The sequence below is a fragment of the Eublepharis macularius genome, chromosome 1 (genome assembly GCF_028583425.1).
Source record: "Eublepharis macularius isolate TG4126 chromosome 1, MPM_Emac_v1.0, whole genome shotgun sequence".
In the NCBI taxonomy this organism is placed as follows: Eukaryota; Metazoa; Chordata; class Lepidosauria; order Squamata; family Eublepharidae; genus Eublepharis; species Eublepharis macularius.
In genome coordinates, this window is record NC_072790.1 from 251,354,474 (window position 1) to 251,380,059 (window position 25,586).

A 25,586-nucleotide genomic window follows, 5' to 3' on the forward strand; every position below is an offset into this window, starting at 1 on the left:
GAAGACTTGGTTTCCCTCTTTCCCCACCCTTCCCGGTCTGCCTCTAAAACTGGCAGACTTGTCACCAATCAGAGACAGGTTGCTAGGCAGACTTTCCGATCGCTCGGCCAATGAGAAGGCAATTTCGGGGTGTATCCGGGTGAAAAAAGCTTCTGCAGCCATTTGCATTAAAGAATCGCGCAGTATCCGGGCAGATCAAAGCGGGGCCGACCAATCAGAGGGGGAAAAAACTGCTAGAAAACAGAAGCGGGTATTTTTTTTTTGGCTTGGTGGGAGTACTTTCTTTTTCTGTTTTATTTCGTAATTTTGCGGGGAAAGCTGTAAACGCAACAGGATTTTTTTTTAAAAAAAACAAGCTCAAAATTCAAAGGGATCCAAGGATTGCAAAATTGCATTTGCAGATTTCTTGACTCTTGGAGCTTTGGAGTTATCCCCCCCGCCCTCACTTGGTAAGAAGCAGAAGAACCGAAAGTCTTGCGAAGGTAAGCCTCTTGCTTTGAAGCTAACTTAAAGTCATTTTTTCCCCTTTTTGTCTTGCAGTTACTATTTTGCTTAGGACAAAAAAAACCGGGAAGTAATGCAAAAGGAAATCAAGTTGCCTCCCTCTGCACATTTTAAGTGCATTTCTGCTCTGGCTAATCCAGGGGAGACAACTTTGACAAGTGTGTCTTTTCAGAGGTTGGAGAAAGCCTCGGTTCCGATTCTGCAAATCACAGAAGCGGGCTTTTAAAGGAAACGGGGAGGGGAGGAACAGCTGTTTTCTGGCTGCGAGCTCCAGGAAGGGCTCTAGAAGTGGGGACAAATTGCACCCCCCCCGCCCTTTCCCAGCGATGCAATCCTGGTATTGCAGTGAGCGCTGCAAGCATTTGAATTTCCCTCTCGGTGAAATGCAAATATTTGGGGCTGCCCCTGGGCTTTTCAAGGCGCCCGTGCATTTGCCACCCAAGGAGCAGCGGAGGTGCTTTTCAACTGCAAGGTTGTCCCCTCTGCAAAGGGTTGGGTCGGGCTCCTTTTCCAGGCAGAAGCCTTTCCAGGAAAAGGCCAGCTGCCACATTCACCTGCATGCCGCAGAGAGCAACTGGCCAGCACAGGGAGAGACACAGAGAGGCTATGCATCAAATTTACCTTATTGCTGCCCTCCCCTCTTGCTTTAGGGAGCCATCCCCAGCGTGTCTACTGGGTAGTTAGTCCCAGAAATGGATGCACCCCCTCAATACATCCCCATATTTAAAGTTGTGAGGATCCCCCTTAATTTCAGTTTCTCTGTGGCTGCAGTTCTAAAAACAATCGGCTGGGAGTAAGTCCCAGAAATAGATACAGCCCCTCAGTACATCCCCACATTTACAGAGCTGAACATTTCACTCCTTTCTCATACTGTGGTTACAATCCTAAAAACACTCGCCTGGGAATAAGCCTGAGAAATGGATGCAACCCCTCAATACATCCCCCACATTTAAAGATCTGAATATTCCCCCCCCCTAAATTTCAGTTTTTCACATTCTAAAAACATTCACCTGGGAGTAAGCCCTATGGTTGCAGCCTCTCATTCCGTCCCAATGTTTAAAGATTTACACAAACCCGCCACTCACACCTCCCAGTTCTGACTGCTGACCCATAGCCAGAGACCAGGCAGGCAGAATTTATTTATGAGACTGGAAGTTCCTCTTTTCCCAAAGGCCACTTTTCCCAATCTCCGGTCCAGTTCTGGGGTGTACCCATGCACAAGACACGAATTCCAGGCTTCAGCTTAATGAAAGGTAAGTTTATTAGTTAAGAAGTCTCCACTAAACATACAGCACTCTGTTCAGGCAGCAAGCAATAAGACCAGAAATCTTGACTGTTGCTAAATACTAAAAACCTGTCTGTCTAAACTTAAAAGCTAGCTAACTAAGCATCTTTAAGGGGTTTCCGCAGCTGCATATCACAGAGTGGCCATCTCTCTCATACTTGGTCGAATCAGCATAGAGACATGCTAAGAGTGATAAAACAGCGTCCAGCGTGTAGCATTTTTGCATCTTGCAGCTCTAAGAGTGAACTGAGAAGCCGTCTCTTCGGGCTTCACTGTCACCCAGCAACACAGGAACCAATCAGGGTTAAGTAGTTAATTGGCTCCACAACGGTGTGAAATCGAGGGAGTTAAGCACAGAGCGCTCATGCGAACAGCCCCTCCAAGGTCGAATCTCTAGGGAACCCCGGAGCTCTGATAAACACAGACCTGTGCCAGGCCACACCACTTGTAACTGGAACCTAAGTTCAGCCATTTTGGTTGTTGTGGTTTTCCGGGCTGTATTGCCGTGGTCTTGGCATTGTAGTTCCTGACGTTTCGCCAGCAGCTGTGACTGGCATCTTCAGAGGTGTAGCACCAAAAGACAGAGATCTCTCAGTGTCACAGAGATTGTGACAGACTGTGACACTGAGAGATCTCTGTCTTTTGGTGCTACACCTCTGAAGATGCCAGCCACAGCTGCTGGCGAAACGTCAGGAACTACAATGCCAAGACCACGGCAATACAGCCCGGAAAACCCACAACAACCATCGTTCTCTGGCCGTGAAAGCCTTCGACAATACATTCAGCCATTTTCCTTTCAAGTCCTAGTCTCAGGTTAGTAACTTCCATACAAGATCAGAGGGTTTTTTAAAAACTCTTAATTTCTATTTCTCACACTGTGGTTGCAGTCCCAAAAACGCCTGGCAGTAAGTCCCAGAATGAGTTGCAATCCCTTAATACATTCCCATATTTAAAGATCTGAGCTTTTTAAAATTTTAATTTTTAATTTCAATTTCAAAGCTTTTTAAAATTTCGATTTCTCATACTGTGGTTGCAATCCTAAAAATACTCACCTTGCAACCGCCATGTGAGAAATTGAAATTAAGGATAAAATAGCTCAGATCTTTCAACGTGGGGATGTACTAAGGGATTGGGGCCCTGGGGTGAGGGAAGGGGGTCTGTGCTCAGTCCAGTTTGCAGGGTCTCAAGGACCCTTTGCTTAGCTGAATTGCAGGATTTTTTAAAAAAAAGTTTATAATAATTAAATGCCATCCAGTGACTAAGAGATTTTCCAGGTTCCCCGACACCTTCCCAGGCTCTGATTATCTCTGAAAAGGCACAGGAGCTCAATTAGAAAAGAGAAATTGATAATCTTACAGGGATTTACGATTTTCCATTCTGAGATGAATAAGAACTGCACAGAAACTTTTAAAGAATTATTAGCAGCCGCCTTCTGCTATGTCAGGGGAACGCTTCTTGCATGGGTAAAAGACGCTGCTATTAGTGGAATGGATCCGTGAGATCCAACTGGATTTCTTAACTGGCTTCTGGAAACTGAAACTATCCAGGGAAGGTCAGAAACTGTCCTATGCAAGAATGTTTCAGTTCTGTGGGGGCTGCTGCAGAAAAGGTCCTGCTTCTTGTGGATGTTAATATAACCTCTTATTAAAATGTTTAAACGCCTAAAATGCTTGATGCCAGCAGTTACAAAGTTTTGTCAGAGGTCCTATATGAATATTCAGAATGATGGACGTTTTGGCATGTCCTCGTTCTTAAATTTGTGTGTGGGGGACATCTTTTGCTCACAGAGGAGTGTAGGGACTAGTGATCTGGGGATGGAAGGTTAGGGATTTGTGGTGTGAAGTCCTGGAGTCCATTAATCAACAGACGCACCCATTCCAAACCTACATGTGTGAGGTAGGTTTGGCTTCCAACTTCTGGCCTGTGCAGACGATAAGAAGCGCAATCTGAGATGTCCTACTTGGTTCAGTGTCGTCCCAGCTGAACTTTAAAACAAAGCAAAGTGCCCATCACAGCACTTAAGACATTTTGTAGTTGATGTAAAGATTTCTGGGTTTTCCCTTGCTTGGAAGTTGATCTGAATCTAGTACCAGTTCCTGTGTGAACGCTATTTGCAGGGTTGCCAGCCTCCAGGTGGTAGCTGGAGACCTCCCGGAATCACAACTGATCTCCAGGCAACAGAGACCAGTTCCCCTGGAGAAAACGGGTAAACTCTGTGGCATGATACCCCACTGAGGCCCCTCCCCACCCCAAACCCGATTCTCTGCAGGCTTCACCCTCAAAATCTCCAGGAATTTCCTAACCTGGACCTGGCAACCCTAGCTATTTGACTTTAAACCTAGCTGTAGTGAAATAAAAATGGTCAGTGTGAGGAAATTGTCAGTCCAGAGCCAGAGTTTTGGTAAAAATGGCTGAACTCAGGTTCGGAATTCTGTGTTGTCAGGCTCCGGCCTAGTCAGATATGGTGGCTGGGCTGCTTAGTAACGCCTGTGGAGCAGTCTCTGAGTTCCTCAGAGATTCAACCTTGGGAGACGTTCTCGGAGAGGTTCCACGTTCACTCCATGTTGCAGATTAGGCGTCATAAGTCTTAGGAGAAGAATGTATAAGGCCTGTCAGCCCAAAGCCACAGTTTTGGTAAAAATGGCCGAACTCAGGTTCGGAATTGTGAGCGTTGTCTGGCTCCGTCCCAGTCAGATATGATGGCTGGGCTGCTTAGTAACGCCTGTGGAGCAGTCTCTGAGTTCCCCGGAGATTCAACCTTGGGAGACGTTCTCGGAGAGGTTCCACGTTCACTCCATGTTGCAGATTAGGCATCATAAGTCTTAGGAGAAGAATGTATAAGGCCTGTCAGCCCAAAGCCACAGTTTTGGTAAAAATGGCCGAACTCAGGTTCGGAATTGTGAGCGTTGTCTGGCTCCGTCCCAGTCAGATATGATGGCTGGGCTGCTTAGTAACGCCTGTGGAGCAGTCTCTGAGTTCCCCGGAGATTCAACCTTGGGAGACGTTCTCGGAGAGGCTCCATGTTCACTCCCTCGATTTTCACACAGCTGAAACGCCAGTTAACAGCTCAGCCCTGGTTGGCTCTTGAGTTGTTGGGTGATGGACTGAGTCCCGAAAAAGATGGCTTCTCAGCTCACCCAGGCCCCTGACTCTTTAGCGCTCTGAAGATGCAAGAATGCCAGAGAGAAGTTGAAAGCCATATGCTTTCCCTACCTCAGCATGTCCTATGCCGGACCAGCCAGGCATGGGAGAGGACCCCTGCTCTAATGGACGAGTGAGATAAGCAACATATGGATGCCAAGCAGAGATGCCTAGGTAGCTAGCGCACACTTTTTAGATAGGCAGATTTTATGTAGCAACACTAAGGTTTTCTTGTTTTAATGCAAGAGTGTTTTAATGCAAACACTCCTTAAGCTAATAAACTTAACTTTTATTTAAGCTGAGTCTAGAATTCGTGACTTGGGCATGGGTACAACCCCAGAAAGCCAAGGCCTTTAGGAAAGGGAGAGCTTTTAGTCTCACAAACAAAAAGGGAATGTGTCCCGCCTGCCTAAGTGCTGAAATGGATGTGATCAACGCTCAAAATTAGGAGGTACGGAGGTGGCCTTCTCTTCGGTCAGCACTTAAATTTCCCTCTGTTTAAATTGTTTACATTTCCCTCCGTAAACCACACCTCCTGAGCACCTCCTTTGTGCAACACGCACTTTCCAGGCTGTCCTAAAAGTCCACAAGCTTGGGAGCTGCTAGATTTCTCCTGGGGATCCCTTGCACAACAGTAGAGCTACGAGCAAAAGTGCAGTTTCCCCTGTGGAATTGAACTTTAGGAAAAAGGGGGGATGCCTGCAAAGATAACTGGGCACAGCCTAATGTGCGCATAGGTCTGTAGTGGGACAAGCAGTCTGTATGGAAGTTGCTAACCTGAGACTAGGTCACTGGAGAAAATGGCTGAACTTAGGTTCCAGTTGCAACTGGTGTAAGGATCTCTGGCGTGGCATGGGACTGTGTTTACCAGAGCTCCTAGGTTTCCTAGAGATTCGACTTTGGAGGGACTGTCCATAGGATGGCTCTGGGCTTACCTCCCTCGATTTCACACCGTTGTACTGCCAATTAATGGCTTAACCCTGATTGGTTCTTGTGTTGCCGGGTGACGGTGAGGCCGGAAAAGATGGCTTCTCAGTTCACTCTGCAAGATGATGCAAAAGATGAAAAATGCTGCATGCTGGACGCTGAAAGCTGCACGCTATTTTAATACCCTTAGCGTGTCCCTATGCTGAGAGAGATGGCCACTTAGAGTGGCTTAGCTAGCTAGATTTAAAGTTTAGACAGAAAGGTTTTAGTATTTAGCAAGGATTTCTGGTTTTATTGCTTATTGCCTGAAGAGAATGCTTCGTGCTTTATGGAGACTCTCCTTAATTAATAAATGTACTTAGCTTTTATTAAGCTGAAGTCTGGAATTGTGTCTTGTGTGTGGGTACACCCAGAAACGAATCGGAGATTGGGAAGTGTGGCTTGTGGGAAAGGGAGAGCTACCAGTTTCATAAATAAATTGAACTGCATTCTACCTGCCTGGTCTCTGGAGTGGCTGTGGGTCAGTGCTCAGAGCTAGGGGGTTTGAAGTGTGGGTTCGTGTGCAGCCCTTTAGGTATTGAACAGCTTGGATCTTGCAAAGCTTGTCTTATCTTATTCTGACAACAGACATCAATGGCCAGCAAAGACATACCTGGGAATTGTTGCAGAGAGAGATCAAGTTCTACAGGCCAGTTTATAGGGGCTGTCTCTCAGTGGCAGAGCTTATATCCCACAAAGCTTACTTACAATTTCCTTTTTGTTGTTTCTGCACTCCTAGAGTTGTTTTTTTGAGACTTATCAAGTCAGGGTATAAGATATGGCCTTCTTTCACCTTCCCTTAGATATTTTGGTGTAGTGGTTAAGAGTGACAGGACTGTAATCTGGAGAACCCGGTTTGATTCACCGCTCCTCTGCTTGAAGCCAGCTGGGTGACCTTGGGTCAGTCACAGCTCTCTCAGAGCTCTCTCAGCCCCACTTGCCTCACAGGTTGATTGTCATGAGGATAATAATAACACACTTTGTAAACTGCTCTGAGCGGGTCTTAAGTTGTCATGGAGGGCAATATATAAATCAAATGTTATTGTTTCTATTGTGGAATAAGCAGGCAGGGCTTGTTTCTTGTTTTGAAGCAGGGCATCCGATGCCATGGCCGACGACAACGGGCTGTTCGCAGAGATCGCAGAAAACGGAAGCGAAACTTTAGAGGTGGATTCCCGGGGTGCCACCGCCGAGCCCAGTACTTTGCTACACAAGCTGAAAGGCGCCATCTCGTAAGGGGCGGGTTCGGGTTTTGCTTCGGTGCTGTGCCTTCTCCTCTTTCTTTCCCTTCCCTCTCCTTGAAATGCCAAAGGGCAGTGGGCCAGGGCAGGAGAGCCCAGGGAATCCAAAGCACCTGCTAGGGGGAAGCAAAGAAGGGTGCAAATGGAGGCCCCGATTTGGAGAGGGGAACATGAAATTTCGAAGAGAGTAACCAGCGTTTTTATTCTTGTGCCCTAAAACAGGAAATCCATCCAGAGCAAAGTCGACTGCATATTGGTGAGTGGGCTAGATGGAGCGCAATACTACATTTAAGGGCCCAATCAACTAAAACATCGCTTGCACACATGGGATGTTCCCTGCTTTTCCACCAGCTGCTGTAACTGTGCTTTTCACAGACGCTTGATGTGCAGGTGTCAGGGGTGTGTGCGTGTTTATGTTGCGGAGATCATTCTCGCTGTCATCTGCGCATCTGGCTGCTGTAAAAGGCAGAGAAGCAGAGGGGGAACCAAAGAGTTGGCCGCTTGATTTCGAGCACAAGCAGACAAAAACAAATGTTTAACACCAAATTCTGCTAGGAAAGAGGGAAACCTAATTGATTTAATGATTGATTTATGACATTTTTAGCCCACCCTCCCCGCAAACAGGCTCAGGGTGGGTTACAATCGTGGATTGTAACCCATGGATCAGCCTGGGCTGTATGAACTGTGCTGCGAGTGATGCTGAGGCAGCCACGGGTCAAGCGATTAAACTTGCATGGGGGTTGCTTAAACTGGGCAGCACCCAGTGGGGGTACAGTTTAGATCAGCCAGCATGTGAGCGCACAGATCCACAGATGAGCGTTCATGCCTTGAAAGTGAAATATGCATTGAGGACCAGCTTCATAGAATCATAGAGTTGGAATCATCTAGTCTGACCCCATGCACAATGCAGGAAATTTACAACTACCCCCCACACACCCGCAATGACCCCTGCTCCATGCCCAGAAGATGGCAACAAACCTCCAGGATCCCTAGCCAAATTGGCCAGGAGAAAATTGCTTCCTGACCTCACAGCGGCGATCGGCCTTACTCTGAGCATGTGAGCTTGGCAGCACAAATTTTTCGACAGGCAAATTGTATATAAAGTCAAAGGAGCAGATTGGCCTGTTGGCCTTTCACTCTGCATTGTTCTTTCTGGGTCACTTTTGAGCACTTTCCTCCTTGGCGGAAGTTCTCATGTCCCCCGACTCCGGTAGCTACTTCCCCTCGCTTGTCAGCTCTCAGACTTTTACTGATGGCATTGATACCTTACATTTCGTTCATCGTGGAACAAAAGATGCAGGATTTCCCAGGAAGTCTTGCATTGAGAAGCTTCCACAAGGGGGATGTATCATGTCTCCTTCCGTCAGATCCTTGGTCCAAAAAATAGGCCAGTGCTGCTGAGTGATGCCGTTAAGAAGGTCGACCGATAGTCTTGTCTGTTCAAATGTCTGGAATGTTACCGAGTCCGTAAGGATCGTGGGTTAGATGGGCCAAGGTTTGGCTTGCTGTGCATGGAGAAGGTTTCAGGTTCTGTTTGTAGAATCTCCGGCAGGTTCCATTTGTACAATCTCCGGCAGGTTCCGTTCCTAGAATCTCCGGCAGGTTCCGTTCCTAGAATCTCCGGCACGTTCCATTCCTAGACTCTCCGGCAGGTTCCATTCCTACAGTCTCCGGCAGGTTCCGTTCCTAGAATCTCTGGCAGGTTCCGTTTCTAGAATCTCCGGCAGGTTCCATTCCTACAATCTCCGGCAGGTTCTGTTCCTAGAATCTCCGGCAGGTTCCGTTCCTAGAATCTCCGGCAGGTTCCATTCCTACAATCTCCGGCAGGTTCCGTTCCTAGAATCTCCGGCAGGTTCCGTTCCTAGAATCTCCGGCAGGTTCCATTCCTACAATCTCCGGCAGGTTCCGTTCCTAGAATCTCCGGCAGGTTCCATTCCTACAATCTCCGGCAGGTTCCGTTCCTACAATCTCCGGCAGGTTCCGTTCCTACAATCTCCGGCAAGTTCTTGGAAAGGCCTTTCCCTGCCAAAGACCCAGGAGAGCTGCTGCAGTCAAAGGAGACAGTGCTGACCTGGATGCACCAATGTGCTGATTCAGTACAAGGCAGCTTCACTGGTTCAGCTAAAATCTGTTCTGTAGGATCGACCATTCAAGCTTACTGGTTTTCAGTCTGTGAATTAAATTTGTCACTTTTCCTTTGCATGGGGGCTCTTTCTGTGCTCCGCGAGAACAGCAAGATGTCCAGAGGTTTTCGGATCATGCCAAGCTGTACCTCTACCTCCAGCTGCCTTCTGGCCCGAGCTCAGGAGAAAAAAAGTGAGTAATTGAGTCTGGCAAAAGGGCGTAAAGTGCGCAAAGTTGCCTGTGGTTAGTGTTTGTGGGGAGGGGTTTACGGGGGAGAGAGTGGGCGGAGTCATAGCCCGAAGGAAATTATCTTTTTTCTCTGTTGTAGAATAACAGTGGAACTCAGTCAGCAAGCCATGGCAGCGATACTTGGTGACAGGCCATGGGCAGGGGGCAGTCTTGCTTCGTGCCACCTCGTTGTCATGTAATTCAGGAGGCTTCTTACATTGCACAAGCAAGATGGAAGCAAGCCATAGGAATGGAGCCTTTCCTCCTTAGATCCAGAGGAGTTAGCCGTGTTAGTCTGTAATAGCAAAATAGTAAAGAGTCCAGTAGCACCTTTTAAGATTAAACAACTTTACTGTCGCATAAGCTTTCGAGAGCCACAGCTCTCTTTGTCAGATGCATCTGACAAAGAGAGCTGTGGCTCTCGAAAGCTTATGCGACAATAAAGTTGGTTAGTCTTAAAAGTGCTACTGGATTCTTTACTATTTTCCTCCTTAGCTACATGAGGATAAGGCATTGCGTAGGGGCTGTGTGCATTCTGTGGTTTAATGTACTGGTAAGACTGAACCGTGGCCATAAAATTCAGCTTCTTGAGGAGAGAAAAGATTCTAGTCCTCATGGCTGCATACCGTCTCGACCATTTGATGTAGCAGTATAATTTGCACGCATGGAGAGATGCCATCTGGTGTGACAGTGGGAGAGGGTGCGGAATTAGATCGCTTGATCGATGGTCCAAAACTAGTAACCCCTCCTCTTGGGTCCGGCAGCCTGGATCTCGCTTCACTGAGCTCGGTTGAACACATGCACGCCTGCACCTGGATTCGGAACCACTTGGAGGAGTACCCAGACACCTGCTTACCGAAACAAGACGTGTACGATGCTTATAAGTGAGTGTGAGCTTGGGGAGCGGGACAGGCATACAGTGGTGTACCTTTCTTTCTGAAATGCCCACTTTCCAGGGAAAGGGTGTTTGGTGCCTGGGTGCATTCCGTCCTGTGATCCCCCTCTGCTGTTTTCGGGTCCAGTAGAGTCCAGGGCATCTGAGCGCTTTTTGTGTCCCCTTCCCACAGGCGGTACTGTGATAATCTTTGCAGCCGCTCTCTGAGCACAGCGAATTTTGGGAAGATCATCCGGGAGATTTTTCCGAACCTCAAAGCCAGACGGTTGGGCGGCCGCGGACAATCGAAATATCCTTCTGCGCTTGAAGTCGAGGCAGGGTAGACAGGAAGAGTCGGGGTAAAACTTTTGGGTGGGCCGGCTGAAAGTGAACTGCTTGTCCCTTGCCAGGTCGCCGGGCAAGCGCCGTCTCCGGTCCTCTCTCTGGACGGGGGAGGCTCTCAGTCCCATCCCTCTCCCCGAAGATAGGGGCACCTCAGAAGAAAACATAAGCCTGATACAGCCCAAAAGCCACACAGCTGTTTTCACCCTGGTATTGGAAAATGGTCGTTCATTTATTTAAATATCTACCACCCAGAAGCTTTTCTCAGAAAGCTAAGATCAGTGTCCTAAAACTGGCCATCCCCAAATAGGAGCAAAGGTCAACTCCAGCCCACCAACTCTGTCCCGTCCAAGAGCATTTCAGTTTCCAAAGAAACAAAAGCAACTTCTGTAATCTCCTATCTTGCCAGAAAAGGTGCCCTATGCCAGCCTCCTCTGGCAGACCATTCCTCAAGCTGGGGGGGCACCTCCAGTGGCTGTAACAGGCTAAAAGTACCTCTTTACTGTGCCCAAGAGAGGCTTGAAATTCTCCACCTGCCCAATTACCAGAACACTTTAAGAATGGATTTCCGTTTTCTCATTAACCAGAGAGACTGCTCCTGCTATGCAACAAACTGCTAGCTGTTGTTATCTAATAGCTCGTGTCTGCAGTTTCCCACCTCCCCCCCCCCACTTCCGCCCCCGTATGCAATGGTCTGCTGAGCTGGGCACAATGAAAAGCTGCACTAACTCCACTCTGCCCAGCCTGCTGCCCTGACTAAGCCTCTGAGCAAGATGATGATAATAATAACAACATTTGATTTATATACCACCCTTCAGGACAATTTAACGCCCACTCAGAGTGGTTTACAAAGTATGTTGTTATTATCCCCTCGACAATCACCCTGTGAGGTGGGTGGGGCTGAGAGAGCTCCTAGAAGCTGTGACTGACCCAAGGTCACCCAGCTGGCGTCAAGTGGAGGAGTGGGGTTAGCGATTGCAAAACTAATTATAGCTTCTAATTGGAAACAAAAATCCACACCGACCGTCTCTAATTGGCAAGCCCGAATTTGGGACCATTTTATAAAGGAAAAACTTTCAGATCAACGTGCCCAAAAAGAAAACCAAAAGTATAAATCCCACCTTCTGGAGCAATGGACCCCAATTCTGGATTACTTAACAAAAGATGAAAATATGACCAATGCAAGCAGTAAACATGACCTCTACTATTCCCTAGCATGCTTATGATACAGGTTGGCACATTAATACGATCATCGCTAAGCAGTAACCAGACCTGGAAAATTTTTGTTTAACAGAGCTTTTCCTATATATCTTTGTCACACAACAGCCACTCAAATAACTGAATAATGAATAATGAACAATGTAACAGGAGGTGTACTTTTCTGATTGTTGTATGTAATATTCTGCATTGTTAATTGGTTATTGTTATTTTAAAAAATTACTGAAAATGTTGAATAAAATATATATATTTTTTAAAAAGTGGAGGAGTGGGGAATCAAACCCGGCTCTCCAGATTAGAGTCCTGCCGCTCTTAACCACTGCACCAAACTGGTGTATGACTTGTTATAACCCTCCTGCCTTGAAGACAAGCTTAATTATTCCAGATGGAAAGGGAAACATGGCGTAGTTTAACATTATGTCCTCACCACCAATAGAGATGATTCCATATTTAGATAGTTGGATTTGAGTCCAGTGGCGCCTTAGAGACCAACAAGATCTTCAGGGTAAAAGCTTTCAAAATAGTCAAAAGGCTGTGCCCAAGACAAAGATCCCTGTCATCCCATCCTAGTTTGTTATTTTGTGCATCAGAGAAATGGGACACATGGAGCAAGTTGGAGCAAGTCATAGAGTAGGTACAGCTGGAACCATCTTAGGGTCATCTAGTCCAACCCCTTGCTCTTTGCAGGAATGTATAATTACTGCGTCCCCCTGAAAGGTGGGGACGCAGCCTCCATTTAAAGACCTCCAGTGAAAGAGGGCGCAATGTCTTCCAAGGCTGTTTGTCCTGCCGTTCGTACTGTTAGGAAGTTTCTGTTGATACTCAACCAAAATCTGCTCTCTTGTAATCTCCACTCATCAGTTCCAGTCCAGTCCTGTGAAGCAACTGGCAAGAGACAGTTTGGTGTAGTGGTTAAGAGCATGGGACTCTAATCTGGAGAACAGGGTTTGATTCCCCACTCCTCCACTTGAAGCCAGCTTGGGTCAGTCACAGCTTCTAGGAGCTCTCTCAGCCCCACCCACCTCACAGGGTGTTTTATTTGTAAACCGCTCTGAGTGGGCATTAAGTTGTCCTGAAGGGCGGTATATAATAAATCAGATGTTATTAATATTATTATTATATCTGCTCTGCCTTCTGTCTGAGAGCCATTACAATATTTCAATACAGTGCATAGGGATACTGTTTATTTGTTTGCTATTTATAGTCCCCCTTTTTCACTGGGACTCAAGGCAGATTACATAATGTAAAGCCCTATTTAGAGTCAAGATCAAAAGCGGCTGATTTTGTGAAAATGGTACATGCCTGAGAAGGAAACCCAAATGAAATCTCCTTTGTTGCTGCCTGCACACGGTCTTCAGTGTCCAGAATATTTGGTGCTTGGATGATCTCCTTAACTCTGCTCCAACGTATTGCTACAGTGGGATTCGGAGAAAGACGGTGGTTCACATGCCTCCTCTTCCCAGCCTAGATCTCAAAGAAACAGAGACGGTAAGCCCCACGGAAGTGCTGGACACGCACATGGAACTGTCTTAGAGCCAAGCTAGAAGTGACACCTGACATGAGAAGGGCACGTGTCAGTTTCCTGAAAGGTTTGATGGGAAGTGTAGGCGTCCCATCAGTGAATCTCTCATTTCATGTGCACTATACTGCTCCATCAGTTCCTGGTTTGTTGACGGGGTTTTCAGTGGGCATCTTTGCAAGGAGCTGAGCTGGCAGCAGGGTGGTGGTGGTGCAGGGAGCTCACCTTCTGCTGGCCCAAGGGATCCCCTGTCAGTTGCCGCTGCTGCAAGCACCCTTACACTGTTTTGCTGCTGGCTGGGAAAGCTGGCGGCAGCCGGGACTGTAGGGAGCTCTCTGCTGGCAGCAGAGGAGAAGCTTTCAGAGCCGTGCACGCCCCACGTCTGCTTCGCCCCACTGCAGCACCCCCCCCAGCCTTTGTGGCCCCAAAGCAGGTGCAGGGCGAGCAAAGCGCAGGGACGAGGAGGAGGCGATTGGCCTTTGTGGTCCTGAAGCAGGCACGTGGCGAGCGAGGTGCAGGAATGAGGAGGCAGCGTCCCTGCGCCTTGCTCGCCCCACGCCTGCTTTGGGGCCACAAAGGCTGGGAGGGCTGCTGTGGGGCCGAAGCAGACTAGGGCATGTGAGCCGTGGTGCGGCTCAGGAAGCTTTGCTACTGCCACCGGCAGAAAGCTCCCGGCTGCCGACAGCCCTCTGAAAACCCCGTCAACAAACTGGGAATTGATGGAGCGGTATAGTGCACATGAATTGAGAGATTCACTGATGGGACGCCTACACTTCCCATCAAACCTTTCGGGAAACTGACACATGCCCTTCTTGTGTTGTAGTAACGACACGAGACAAGATCTGGATGCAAAGTCTGTCTCTCCAACATGGAGGTGAGTGTTTTATTAAGAAGCTGTCTATAGCAACAATTGTAGCAACAGTTACACATTCCAAACCAGTTGCAGCCAACTAAGCAAATATGCTGTGATCAGGCTTTTGTCTTATCTATGAAACATAGCGAGAGGAACACAGTGAACCTTTAAGACATGTAAGAATATTACTTAGAGTGTATGGGAATATTGCGCTCTGTGAAAGATGAGAGAGTTATTGTGAAACATTTCAACTACGTCCTGAGTCTTCCTGTGTGGCATGCCAACTGACCAGGAGATCAGGAATGTAGAAATGTAAAGAGCAATTAATGGAGGCTGTGTGGTATGCCTACTCTGGCCTACATTGTGTCAGGCATTCCTTCTAACTTGGCTCTTGTACTGAATCGGACCCTTGGTCCATCAAGGTCACTATTGCCTACTCAGACTGGTGGCAGCTCTCCAGGCCTTTCACAGCACCTCCTATGTGATGATCTCAGCTGGCCACCAGCTGAAGGCCAAAACCCTCTCCTGCATCTGATATTCAGTGGTATATTGCCTCTGAATATGGAGGCTCCATTTTATCTGTGACAGTCACAGCTACCAAAAGATCCAGTGAAGAATACAAGAACTGATCCTTCTAGTCTAGGATCCCGTTTCCATTAGAGGTCAGCCATGTGCTTTTGGAAAGTTGCGCATGACTGTGATGACCACTCGTGGTTGTTTGTTCCCAGGACCTGGTTATTTAAAGGTATATTGTTTGTGAACTGGGAGATTCCATTCAACTGCCCTGTCTGAAAACTCCTGACTCAGCTTGCTCAATAAAATTCTGTAACCTCCTTTTAAAGTATTCTAAGCTAGACTCAGAACCTTAGAAACCACATAGATTTCCAGAGCGATCAAGATGGGTAGCCATGTTAGTCTGTAGCAGTAGAAAGGAGCAAGAGTCCAATAGCACCTATAAGACCAATAAAATTTGTGGTATCATGTAAGCTTTCAAGAATCAGAGCTCCTTTGGTCAGATACAAGAAAGAAGGAGTCGTTAAAGCTCAGGCAGAGAGTGGGAAGGATATTGCAAATTTGATTCTCAAGAAGCTGGCTATAATACATATTGTAACTAGCTTGATAGAACATGGGTGCAAAGAGCATAAAATTAGTCTATAATGCAAGAAAAATCCTATGTCCCGCTTCAATCTTGGGAGATCCATTTTTCCAAATTTGCGGTTAGACTCAATTTCAACAATCTCGCATTGTAATTTCCCTTTGAAGTTCCTCTTCAAAAAGGATGTGGACAAAATCGAGAGGGTGCAGAAGAGAGCGACGAGGATGATCAGGGGTCTGGAGACTGAGCCCTACGAGGAAAGGCTGAGGGCCTTGGGAATGTATGGAGAAGAGGAGCTTAAGGGGGGAACGTGATTGCTCTCTTTAAATATTTGAAAGGCTGTCATTTGGAGGAGGGCAGGGAGCTGTTCCAGTTGGCAGCAGAGGGTAGGACGCGAAGCAATGGACTTAAATTACATGCAGAAAGGTGCCGCCTGTATATTAGGAAAAACCTTTTCACAATCAGAGTAGTTCAAAGGTGGAATCAGCTGCCTAGGGAGGTGGTGAGCTCCCCTTCGATGACAGTTTTCAAGAAGAGGCTGGATGAATATCTGTCAGGGATGCTTTAGGTTCATCCTGCATTGGGCAGGGGGTCGAACTGGAAGGTCTGTATGGCCCCTTCCAACTCTGTGGTTCTGCTGAGAACTGCCACTCTTAGGTCACTCCACTGAAAGCTCACACCTGGGCCGTTTCCAGACGGCCCCCCGCCTCGCGAAACGTCGCGCGTCGTCGCGCGTCGTTGCGCAGAAAACGCGAAATATCGCGTTTTCTCGCGCGAGTTTTGCGCGACGTCGCGCAAAACTCGCGCGAGAAAACGCGATATTTCGCGTTTTCTGCGCAACGACGCGCGACGACGCGCGACGTTTCGCGAGGCGGGGGGCCGTCTGGAAACGGCCCTGGGTTGGTCTGTGAGGTGCTGCTGGACCTGAATCTTGCTGTTCTCCTGCAGACCAACACGGCTGCCCGCCTGAAACTGTTCTAAGTTGTCCGTCTGGATGGACAACTATTCCATTGTCCATCTAGCATCTTTTGAAAGGCTGGATGGACAATGGAAGCAGAAAAATATGGTACCTTTGCAGCTTGAAGCCAGGGTTCCTGCTTCCTTTATGTTAAGGCCGAAACTACCAGTCAAAGGGGCAGCATGTGGATTTCGCTAAAAATCCTCACCAACTGCTCCCCCCCTCTCTTCCACATGTATTTATTCAGGGCATTTTTATTATTATTTCCTTACATTGTCTGGTGGTTTTGTGTAGTGGTTACAGAGCTCTCTCAGCCCCACCCACCTCACAGGGTGTTTTGTTGTGGGGATAATAACAACATACTTTGTCATCTGCTCTGAGTGGGCATTAAGTTGTCCTGATGGGCGGTATATAAATCGAATGTTGTTGTTATTATTGTCTTTCTCACTGAGATCCAAGGCGGTTTACACAGTGCAAGTGAAAATAACAATGTAATTTATTTATTTATTTATGTCATTTATAGTCCGCCTTTCTCACTGAGACTCAAAGTGGATTACATGGTATGAGCTTTGTACAATCAGTAGGAAGTACATTTTCATACAGTGTCGAGAACATTTCCATAAACAATGCCATAGGGTAAATTAATACAAGTTTGCAAAGACATCGCATTAGCAAGGATCCAATACAGAGTAGAAGAAATGCTGAAACAGAACATAATCAGTTCTAGCACTAAGCCATTTACTGAGCAAAGTACAATAATGAACAACAGTTAGGACGTTCAATGAAAGATACAGTAGGGTCGGTTAGCAGAAAACTTGGAAAACAAGCATAAAGCCAAGCTTAGCCTTCCTCTGAAGGACTCGTGGTGGTGTCCACGGTTCTCCTCATTTCCATTTTATCCTCACAACAACACCCCTTTGATGTGGGCTAGGCTGTGACTGGCCCAAGGTTATCGAGTGAGCTTCTGTGGCAGAGTCGGCATTCGAACTTGGATCTCCTAGACCTGGCCTGCCACTCTGATGGCTACAGTGCTCTGGTTTCCCCCCCTTGTGCAGACTGAAAGAGCTGATATTGTGCAGACCTACAACGATGAAGTGATGGACGCGGCCTGTGCCTTGACCTGCGACTGGGCGGAGAAGATCCTGAAGCGGACCTTCAGCAACATCGTGGAGGTGGCCCAGTTCCTCATCCAACAGCACATCATCAACCCGCGCTCGGCCCATGCCGACCTCGTCATGGCAATGGCGGTCTCAGGTGGGCTCCTCTTCCTTCTCTGGCCTCCCACCTCTGGACCTTCAGGCACCCAACTCCAGGCATGCAGGACCAGAGAGGGATGTTCTAGGGGGGCTCCCCTTGGGTTGGTCTGGTCACAGTGCTCTTATGTTGGGGAAGGCGCCCAAGAGATCCTTCCCCTCAACAGGGGCCCTCTTGCATTTGTCCCAGGTCTTCCCATCTTCAAGTGCTCCAGTTCACAGCAGGATGGGAATCTTGGGATCCAGCTGTCACTTTTCAGACCTGGCATCTTAAATTAATAACAATGTGCTTATATACCACTCTTCCGATGTTCCAAATTTGCAAATGAATTCCATTTCAGCAATCTCACATTTGCTTGAGAACGGCTACTCTTAGATCAGTTATTATCCCGCCAATACAGCTAGGGAGCTGGGGCTGAGAGGAGTGGCTGACCCAAGGCCACTTGGCAGAGCTCATGGAAGTAGCGGGATTTGAACCAGCAGAGTGCTAACTCACAGCCCAACCACTTAACCAACCACAGCTCCTTCCTTCTCTGCAGAGCTGGGGAACTGCAGAGAGCTCATATGGAAGCTGAAATTGGATGGCAAACAAGAAGAGCAAAGTTCGACTCTGGTAGCACCTTAAAGACTGACAAGATTTCCAGGACGTGAGCTTTTGATAAGCAAAGATCCCTTCCTTACATACCTCCTTTTGTCAGAAGGGAGCTTTGACTCTCAAAAGCTTGTACCCCGGAAGTCTTGTTGGTCTTTAAGGTGCTACTAGACTCAAATCTTGCTCTTATATGGCTATCCACCTGAAATAAACAGAAAGAACTCCTGAATTTAGAATGTGAGAACATAAGAGGAGCTATATTTGATTAGACCAGTGATCCATTTAGCCCAGTATTTTGTTTCCAACTGTGGCTAGTCACATGGCCCAGCCTTCCTCTGCTGACCATTTACGGGTCAGCACAGCTCATAGCCAGTGATGGAGCCTCTCCTCATCTATCAGTCCAGCCAATGTTTAAGTCCTTCTAAACTGGCAGCTATTCCCACATCTGGTGCCTCTGTTAGAAGCAGCCTTCTAAGCAGTCTCCGGCCGCCCCAAGTTTTCTGCATTTTGCTCTCTCTTCTCTTTGGGCTTCAGAAGGCTCAGTCTTGATTCAGTCTTTCTGGTTGTAGAAACTGCAGAAACCCCCAGGGAAAAACAGCCACCGCCAAGCACTAAGAAGAATGAGACAGAAGCCCCGGAAAACACAGCCAAACCACAGCCTGAGGTGAGAGACGGTCAAGAGCAATAGGAGCTGCCGTTTGGGGTGGGGATAGGGCCTGCAGACCCTGGCAAGGCTGATGCCAAGCGGCAACCAGAGTGCTGCATTGTACGATGCGACTGCCATGCGCAGGCTGCCAGAAGCAGCGTCTTTGTGGCTTGTCCCTAAAGATAAGCTACAAGGTCTATGAAACACGGAGGCAGAGAAGGGCTCAGGAGTTGTGTTTGTGCAAACGAGGGCAGGTGGACGGGAGTCAAAACTTCATGGAAATCTTTGCTCAGTTATAAAAGGGGCACAAAGGCCAGAATGGGGTAGGGGCGCGGGGCAGGCCTTGAGAATAGGGTGGGAGTCTGAAGTCCTGACTTAGCATTACGGCGAGCTTCTTGAATTCTGTGGCTGCAGGTCCATATGACATCAGATCTGTTTGCTTGATGTCGTGTCTAGCACTGATGACCAGTGATCCCCCTGGAACCTCTTAAATAGTAAAGAATCCAGTAGCACCTTTAAGACTATTGTCATTGTTATTATTTATATTTATATCCTGCCCTCCCCGCAAGAGGGCTCAGAGCGGGTTACGACAGAAGATAAAATATAAAAGATAAAATCACAATAAATTAACACAGCTTTCTGATAAAACTCCTGCTCACCGTATAAAAACCATATAACATCTGACGGAGGTGGAGGTGCGACTTAACCATGCGTGGTCGCTCATATATGGGGGTTAGATGGTCAATACCCCCTCCAGACATAGAGGAGACCGGAAGAGAGGCTCATTTGGTGGAAATCGTGGCATAAGTTTTTGAGAACCACAGCTCTCTTCATCAGATGCCTCTGATGAAGAGAGCTGTGGTTCTCGAAAGCTTATGCTACAATAAAGTAGGTTAGTCTTAAAGGTGCTACTGGACTCTACTGTTTTGGAATTACAGACTAACTCCTCTGAAAACTCTTATGTCTGCCTTTCTCCTTCCCTTTCCTTCCTCCTTCATTTGCAGGCCAAAAAAGACAATACCTCCAAGCCCCCCGTGGCCCCCCCACGGAGCGAAGCCAAGAAGCCTGCGGAAGCGGCGGCCAAGCAGGCCAGCCGCCCTCAAGTGAGCGCCTTGATGGCTCGTCTCCCTGTGCTGCTGCCTCGGGTGCAGCCCGTGGAGAGGCTGGTGGTGTCTCCTGGGGTGGCCGCCATCCACTCCTCCCCATCAGTCCTGGTACCCAAGCTCACAGCTGCACCTGTGGGAGGCACGGTCAAAATGGCCCTCTCCATGGGCCCCGCCTCCTCGCCGCTGCCCCTGAACTTAGCACCAGCTGTGAATGGACCTGGGGGGCTGGTCAGCCAACCGAGTGCCGTGCCGGTAATCAACATGATTCTTCCTGGCGTGGCGGTGCCCCCAGTAACCGAAATCCCGGCCAAGCCCAAGAGCACGCCTAGCAGCGGAGGCGCGACAGGTTGCGAACCCGGGCAGAGCCTTCCAGACCCTCAGAAAACCAAAGCTCCCAGCAAGCGTCCCGCGGATTTGTCCGCGGAGGCCGCAATGGTGAAGAGGAAGCGCGGACGGCCCCGGAAGAAGCCGGACGAGCCGGAGTCCTTTCTGTCGGAGAAGCCTGCTGCTGAAGAGGAACCGTCTGATACAAAGGAAGACTCGGACATCATTGTGGTCACTGTGGGATATGGAGAGTCTGGCCCATCAACAACCACCCATCAGAGGTCTCAAGAAGAGAGTTCAGAAGTAGAGGTGCTCTATGTAGGAGGCGCCAGGGGGTCATCCCCCAAGGACAACAGCGGAACGGGCCCCACTGGGACCGGCAGCCATATTGTCAACAATCCCGCAAAAGCTGCTATCTTGCCTTCTCAGGTGAGTGTCATCCAGGGCCGTAAATCTGGCACGCAGAACCTGGTGAAAGAGGCAGGAAGCGACTTGCAGGGGCCCGTGCAGTTGGGTCAAGACACTTCAGGGCCAGGAAGTAGGACCAAAGCTACCCTAGCAAGGGGTTCCATCTCCCACTGCCTCCTTGAAGACGCCCGATCGGAAAAATACAGCTCACTGGAAACCGAATCGGAGCCCCAAGATCTGTCCATCAGCAAATCCAGCTCGCTGACATCGAAGGACCGTTCCGACGCCACTAGTCTGCGGGGGTCCTTAACCTGTTTGCGGCGGAACAGTGTAGAGCAGGACAAAGGGGGAGCAGCGAGCCCCCCAGTGACTTCTACGCAGGCTCCAAGCCGGTAACGTTCCCGTCTCGCTCCCTTAACTGGATTCTGCATCCCAGCACCGCTTCGGCATCACTGAGCCCAGCTTTTCACCGGCTCCCCCGGCTTTGCTAACTTGAATGCACGTGTGTAGGAAGAAAGCGCAAAACAGTACCAGCTGTCAGACTCCTTCTCATCAGACATAATCTCGCAAGGTTACGTGTCCCCCCCCCCCCCAAACAGAAGTTTACTTATAACCAGTGATTGGTTCCTCTCTTTTTTGCTGTCTTGGGAAGCGGGGTTGGCCCCTGATATTCTGGATCTGGCAGGATCTGCTCCAGCCTGTTGCAGATTCCTAAATGGTCCCAGGATCCTTACACCACACAGAGGGAAAGGAGCAGTTGCCAGAGCTGGGAAGGAAGACCAAATTCAGGTTTGGCACCTCCGCCTTTCTGATCTAGATTCTGAGACTTCCTCTTAAAAGCCAGTGTGAACGGTGAGGAGGAAGGGAGCATTTTTCACAGATAGTAAAAAATTGGATTTTTTTTTTGAATTTCAAAGGGACTCCCTCCCCTTCCTTAATCTCTAAGCATCTCGACAATCACGTCACAGCCAGTGTCCCAAAGAATTTTGCTTTCCTTCCCAACCCTTTAGCTGATGTGTACGGCTTCTTTTAGAACCAGGGCTGCTTTGTTCTGCATTATTTAAGTTGGAAAATGTTGGCGATTCCTTCCCCGTTCCTTCCCTTTCCAACCCTTGTTTTGATTACAAATGCTATGTAAACGCATTACACAGATTTCTTTTTTTAAAAAGAAGTCATCTTTGTCTTTTCAAAAGGGGGGGGGGGGAAGCTTTCAGTTTCTTACATCCTGAATGAAAATCCAGGCACACCAAGACCTTGGCTTTCCCAGGGCCAAGCAACGTATAAATAGTGGGTCTTTTCCGATGATCCTCAGCCCCGTTTGGCTCTACTCTTTGCTTCTTTAACTCAGAAAGCTGGGTGGGTCTGAGGGTGTGTGCGCCCATTCCACAGGTATTCCACAAAGGCAGAATGTGTGTGGAAGCAAGACAATTTCTCAGAGTTCTGTTCCATGGGGGAAGAAGAGGAACATTTTTGCACATGTGAGCATGCGCATGAAAAATTTCTGCTGGGTTGGGCATAAGCAACGAGCCCTTTGGAGATCTGTAGGAATTGCGGAGCATACCTGAATCGTTAATGACAATTTGGTATCCCCTACTGCAGAGGTGGGCAAATTAAGACGTGGGTGCCACATACAGCGTGCAAGATTTTTCCATCCAGCGCTCAAGCTGCTTCTGCACTTTGGCCCAGCAGATAGCAGTGGACTGATAATCTCAAGGTACAGGGGGAGTGGTTAGAAGGCCAAGTACCCTTAAGAGTGGTAAAATGGGAGACAGCACCACATCTGAGTCTCTGCCCGCTTGGGATGGTTCTCTTCCGACCTCCAAATCTGCATCCCGCTTAGTGCCCTCCAAAGCGGGCAGAAACCTAGATGTCACTTCGGCTTAAAAAATCTCCCCACTCCTCAGCTTGGGTGATGTTGTACGCGTCAGGGAGGCATTGCCTCTTTTGACCACCAGATGTCACGACAGTGCCACGCAAGATCGGCGCATCCTGTCTGAAACACCGGATGTTGATGTCTCCGGACGTAGCAGGCAGCTACGTCGGTCCATGGGGGGGGGGGGGAATCCAGATGTCTGCCGAGCCTCACCGAACAACGAGTGATGAAGTTCTGTAAAGATGGCTATCAAAATGGACCCAGGTTAGGGTGTCAAACTGGTGAAATAAGTGGTGGTTGGTTCATTTAGGTGTTGCAGGAAGACCCAGATTCAAATGTCTACCACGCAGCGAAACTTACAGGATGGGTTTTCAGATACGAGTCCTTTTCAGTTCAGTCTTCCTGTTACATGTGCTGAGAAACTGCCATTACGCCCCTCCCCCCCACCTTCAAAATGTGCAGATGGGGAGGCTGTGGGTTCTCCGCTGGAAAAGAACTCTGTTCATACCTAGAGGAACTGGTACTATGAACCCCTGGCCTCACAATGGGCTGGATCCTGATTTGATTTCATCTCTCGCCAGAATCCTGAGCCAGTGTTTCCTGCACTGAGTGGAAAGTCCCCTGCCTGGACTTGGCTGCTGCCGGTTTCTCCTCCTTGAACTTCTTTTCGGGCAGGCCCTTCTGCCTAATCTGATGTTGCTGTTTGTATAGCACCTCCCTGTGTATACAGTGGACTGACTGTGTACAGTGTCCTTGCTGATAAGGCCTGCGAGAGTCCCCCAGGACTGAAAAGGTCGTTCATGTCAGCCTGCTCTCTGGAATGTGGAACGGCCCCTCGGGCTGTCTGCCCGGTTTTCACTGCTCGCTGCACACACTCCGTGGCACAGGAAGTTTTATGGGCAGGTGGTGTGTAGCAGGAGGACATTGACGACTGAGCAAAAGGAGCCAGGTGGCTCGAGCAAGCTAGCCTTGCCGCACCTAGCCTGGGTAGCCCCTCCACAAATCATGCATCTTGTTTATTTATTTATTTGTGTCATTTATAGTCTGCATTTCTCAGACTCTAGGCAGATTACATAGTGTGAGATTAGTACACTCGGTATGGAAGGGCGTTTCCATAAACAATGCCATAGGGTAAGTAAATGAAAGTTTACAAAGACATCACATTAGCAGAAATCCAATATAGAGTTGAAGAAATGCTGAGACAGAGCACAAGCAATTCTAGGACTGACATTAGACAACATAGAAGTACCGAGCAGGATCATACTTGAAGCACAGGTAGCACATAGGAGCACATGCTTAAAGCAACAGATAGGACATAAGGCAACATGAAGTGGTGAAGTCTATGGTCTCTTAACTCGTTAGTGAAGCATCTTTTTGACACCACTTCCCTACAATACGTCCCTCCTATCTGAGTAAAAAGCCTTTTTGAAAAGTGGTTTTGCGTCATTTGTGGAAAGCCAGGAAACGGGGTGGGGGCGGGCTCTTCTGACCTCAGGCAGGCCCTAAGGAACTCGGCATACATGGCTTGTCTCCCATTTTGGCCTCACAACAACCCTGCAAGGTAGGTTAGGCAGAGTCCAAGCTTGTCGGATGATCTTCGTGGCTAAATGAGACTTTGCACCCAGATATCTCAGGCCTAGTTTAACTACTTGCTGAACCAGATTGCCTCCATATTTACCAGATCTTCCCAACGGAGAGGGGCTGAGGGGTTCTGAGCCCCAGTTGCTGGGTTCTGAGACTCCACCTGAACTCTGTAAAGAGTCCAGTAGCACCTTTAAGACTAACCAACTTTATTGTAGCACAAGCTTTCGAGAACCACAGCTGTCTTGGATGTATCTGCTGAAGAGAGCTGTGGTTCTCAAAAGCTGACAATGCATCTGATGAAGAGAGCATGTGCTACAATAAAGTTGGTTAGTCTTAAAGATGTTACTTGACTCTACTATTTTGCAACTACAGACTTAACTACTTTGGAACTACCACCTGAACCCAGCTTCCCTGGGGGCCCTGCTGGGGGACTCTTGACCCTGGGACACTGGTTTCCTTCCTTTAGAAAGAGACTTCAGGGGGCTCCTCAGTGGCTTCCCACATGCCAGCATTGATAGGGGTCCCTTGCCCCGTAACATCAATAGGGCTACAATTCTCGGGTCTTTCACCAGCTTTAGAAATAGAGAATCTCACTCTGTGTGCACAGAATGCCTCTTGGCAAAGCAGAGAACCCGATTAGCTGTCTACAGAGCAACAGCACCGGGACAGCCATTAGGAATGGGGGGGTGGGGGTTGCAGAGCTGAATTTGTTTGGTTGGAATCTGGAAAAGGCAACCAGACGGTGCCTCGCTATGCTGCGGCCTTGGCTCCCACGCCTGTTTTGAACATTGTGTCCTTACCAAGAGACATTCCAGAGCTCTGATTCAGTTCCGGCCCGTCCCAGCCGGCTCCAAGGCAAATAAACCAAGAGAAATCAAATTCCTGCTTGGCCTATACCTGAATGCACCCAGTCCTGTAGTTTGGAGGGGGGGGGAGAGGAGGCATGTTCTAACATGCAGAGAAACGGCCGTTCTACCTCCCCCCCCCCCCGCCCTCCTGCTGAACCAATTCAGGCACTTAATAGAAGTTATCGGGGCTTTTTTTCTGGGAAAAGAGGTGGTGGAACTCAGTGGGTTGCCAGCACAGGGGGCAACTCTTGGCAGGAGGTGGTGCCCCTGGGACCACATGTGTGTGCGCAAAGTGTGTGCACGCTCCCAAGACCAATGACATCACTTTGGGTCAGCTGGAACAAGGGGGGAGTTTTTGAAAGTTTAAATCACCCTCGGTGAAAATGGTCACATGGCTGGTGGCCCCGCCCCCTGATCTCCAGACAGAGGGGAGTTTAGATTGCCCTTCGTGCCACTTGGTGCAGAGGGCAAACTCCTCTCTGTCCGGAGATCAGGGGGCGGGGCCACCAGCCATGTGACCATTTTCAAGAGGTTCCGGAACTCCGTTCCACTGCATTCCAGCTGAAAAAAAGCCCTGGAAGTTATTCTTCAATGACGGCTTGC

The 25,586-nt window shown here is 48.6% G+C and overlaps 1 protein-coding gene across 2 annotated transcripts; it reads left to right on the forward strand.

Annotated features, from left to right (window-relative positions):
- Window positions 1-323: 323 nt before the first annotated feature.
- Window positions 324-21,849, forward strand: RFX5 (regulatory factor X5). 2 transcript variants are annotated; one of them, XM_054985824.1, is made up of 10 exons: window positions 324-482; window positions 6,988-7,128; window positions 7,360-7,393; window positions 9,371-9,453; window positions 10,254-10,373; window positions 10,557-10,673; window positions 13,330-13,411; window positions 17,405-17,603; window positions 18,764-18,858; window positions 19,845-21,849. In XM_054985824.1, exons 2-10 carry the CDS (start codon window positions 7,004-7,006, stop codon window positions 21,072-21,074), a joined length of 2,085 nt encoding a protein of 694 aa, XP_054841799.1. In that variant the 5' UTR covers window positions 324-482; window positions 6,988-7,003; the 3' UTR covers window positions 21,075-21,849. The 2 variants fall into 2 exon arrangements, with proteins under 2 accessions (XP_054841799.1, XP_054841807.1); XM_054985832.1 differs by having other exon boundaries at window positions 6,991-7,128.
- Window positions 21,850-25,586: the final 3,737 nt, after the last annotated feature.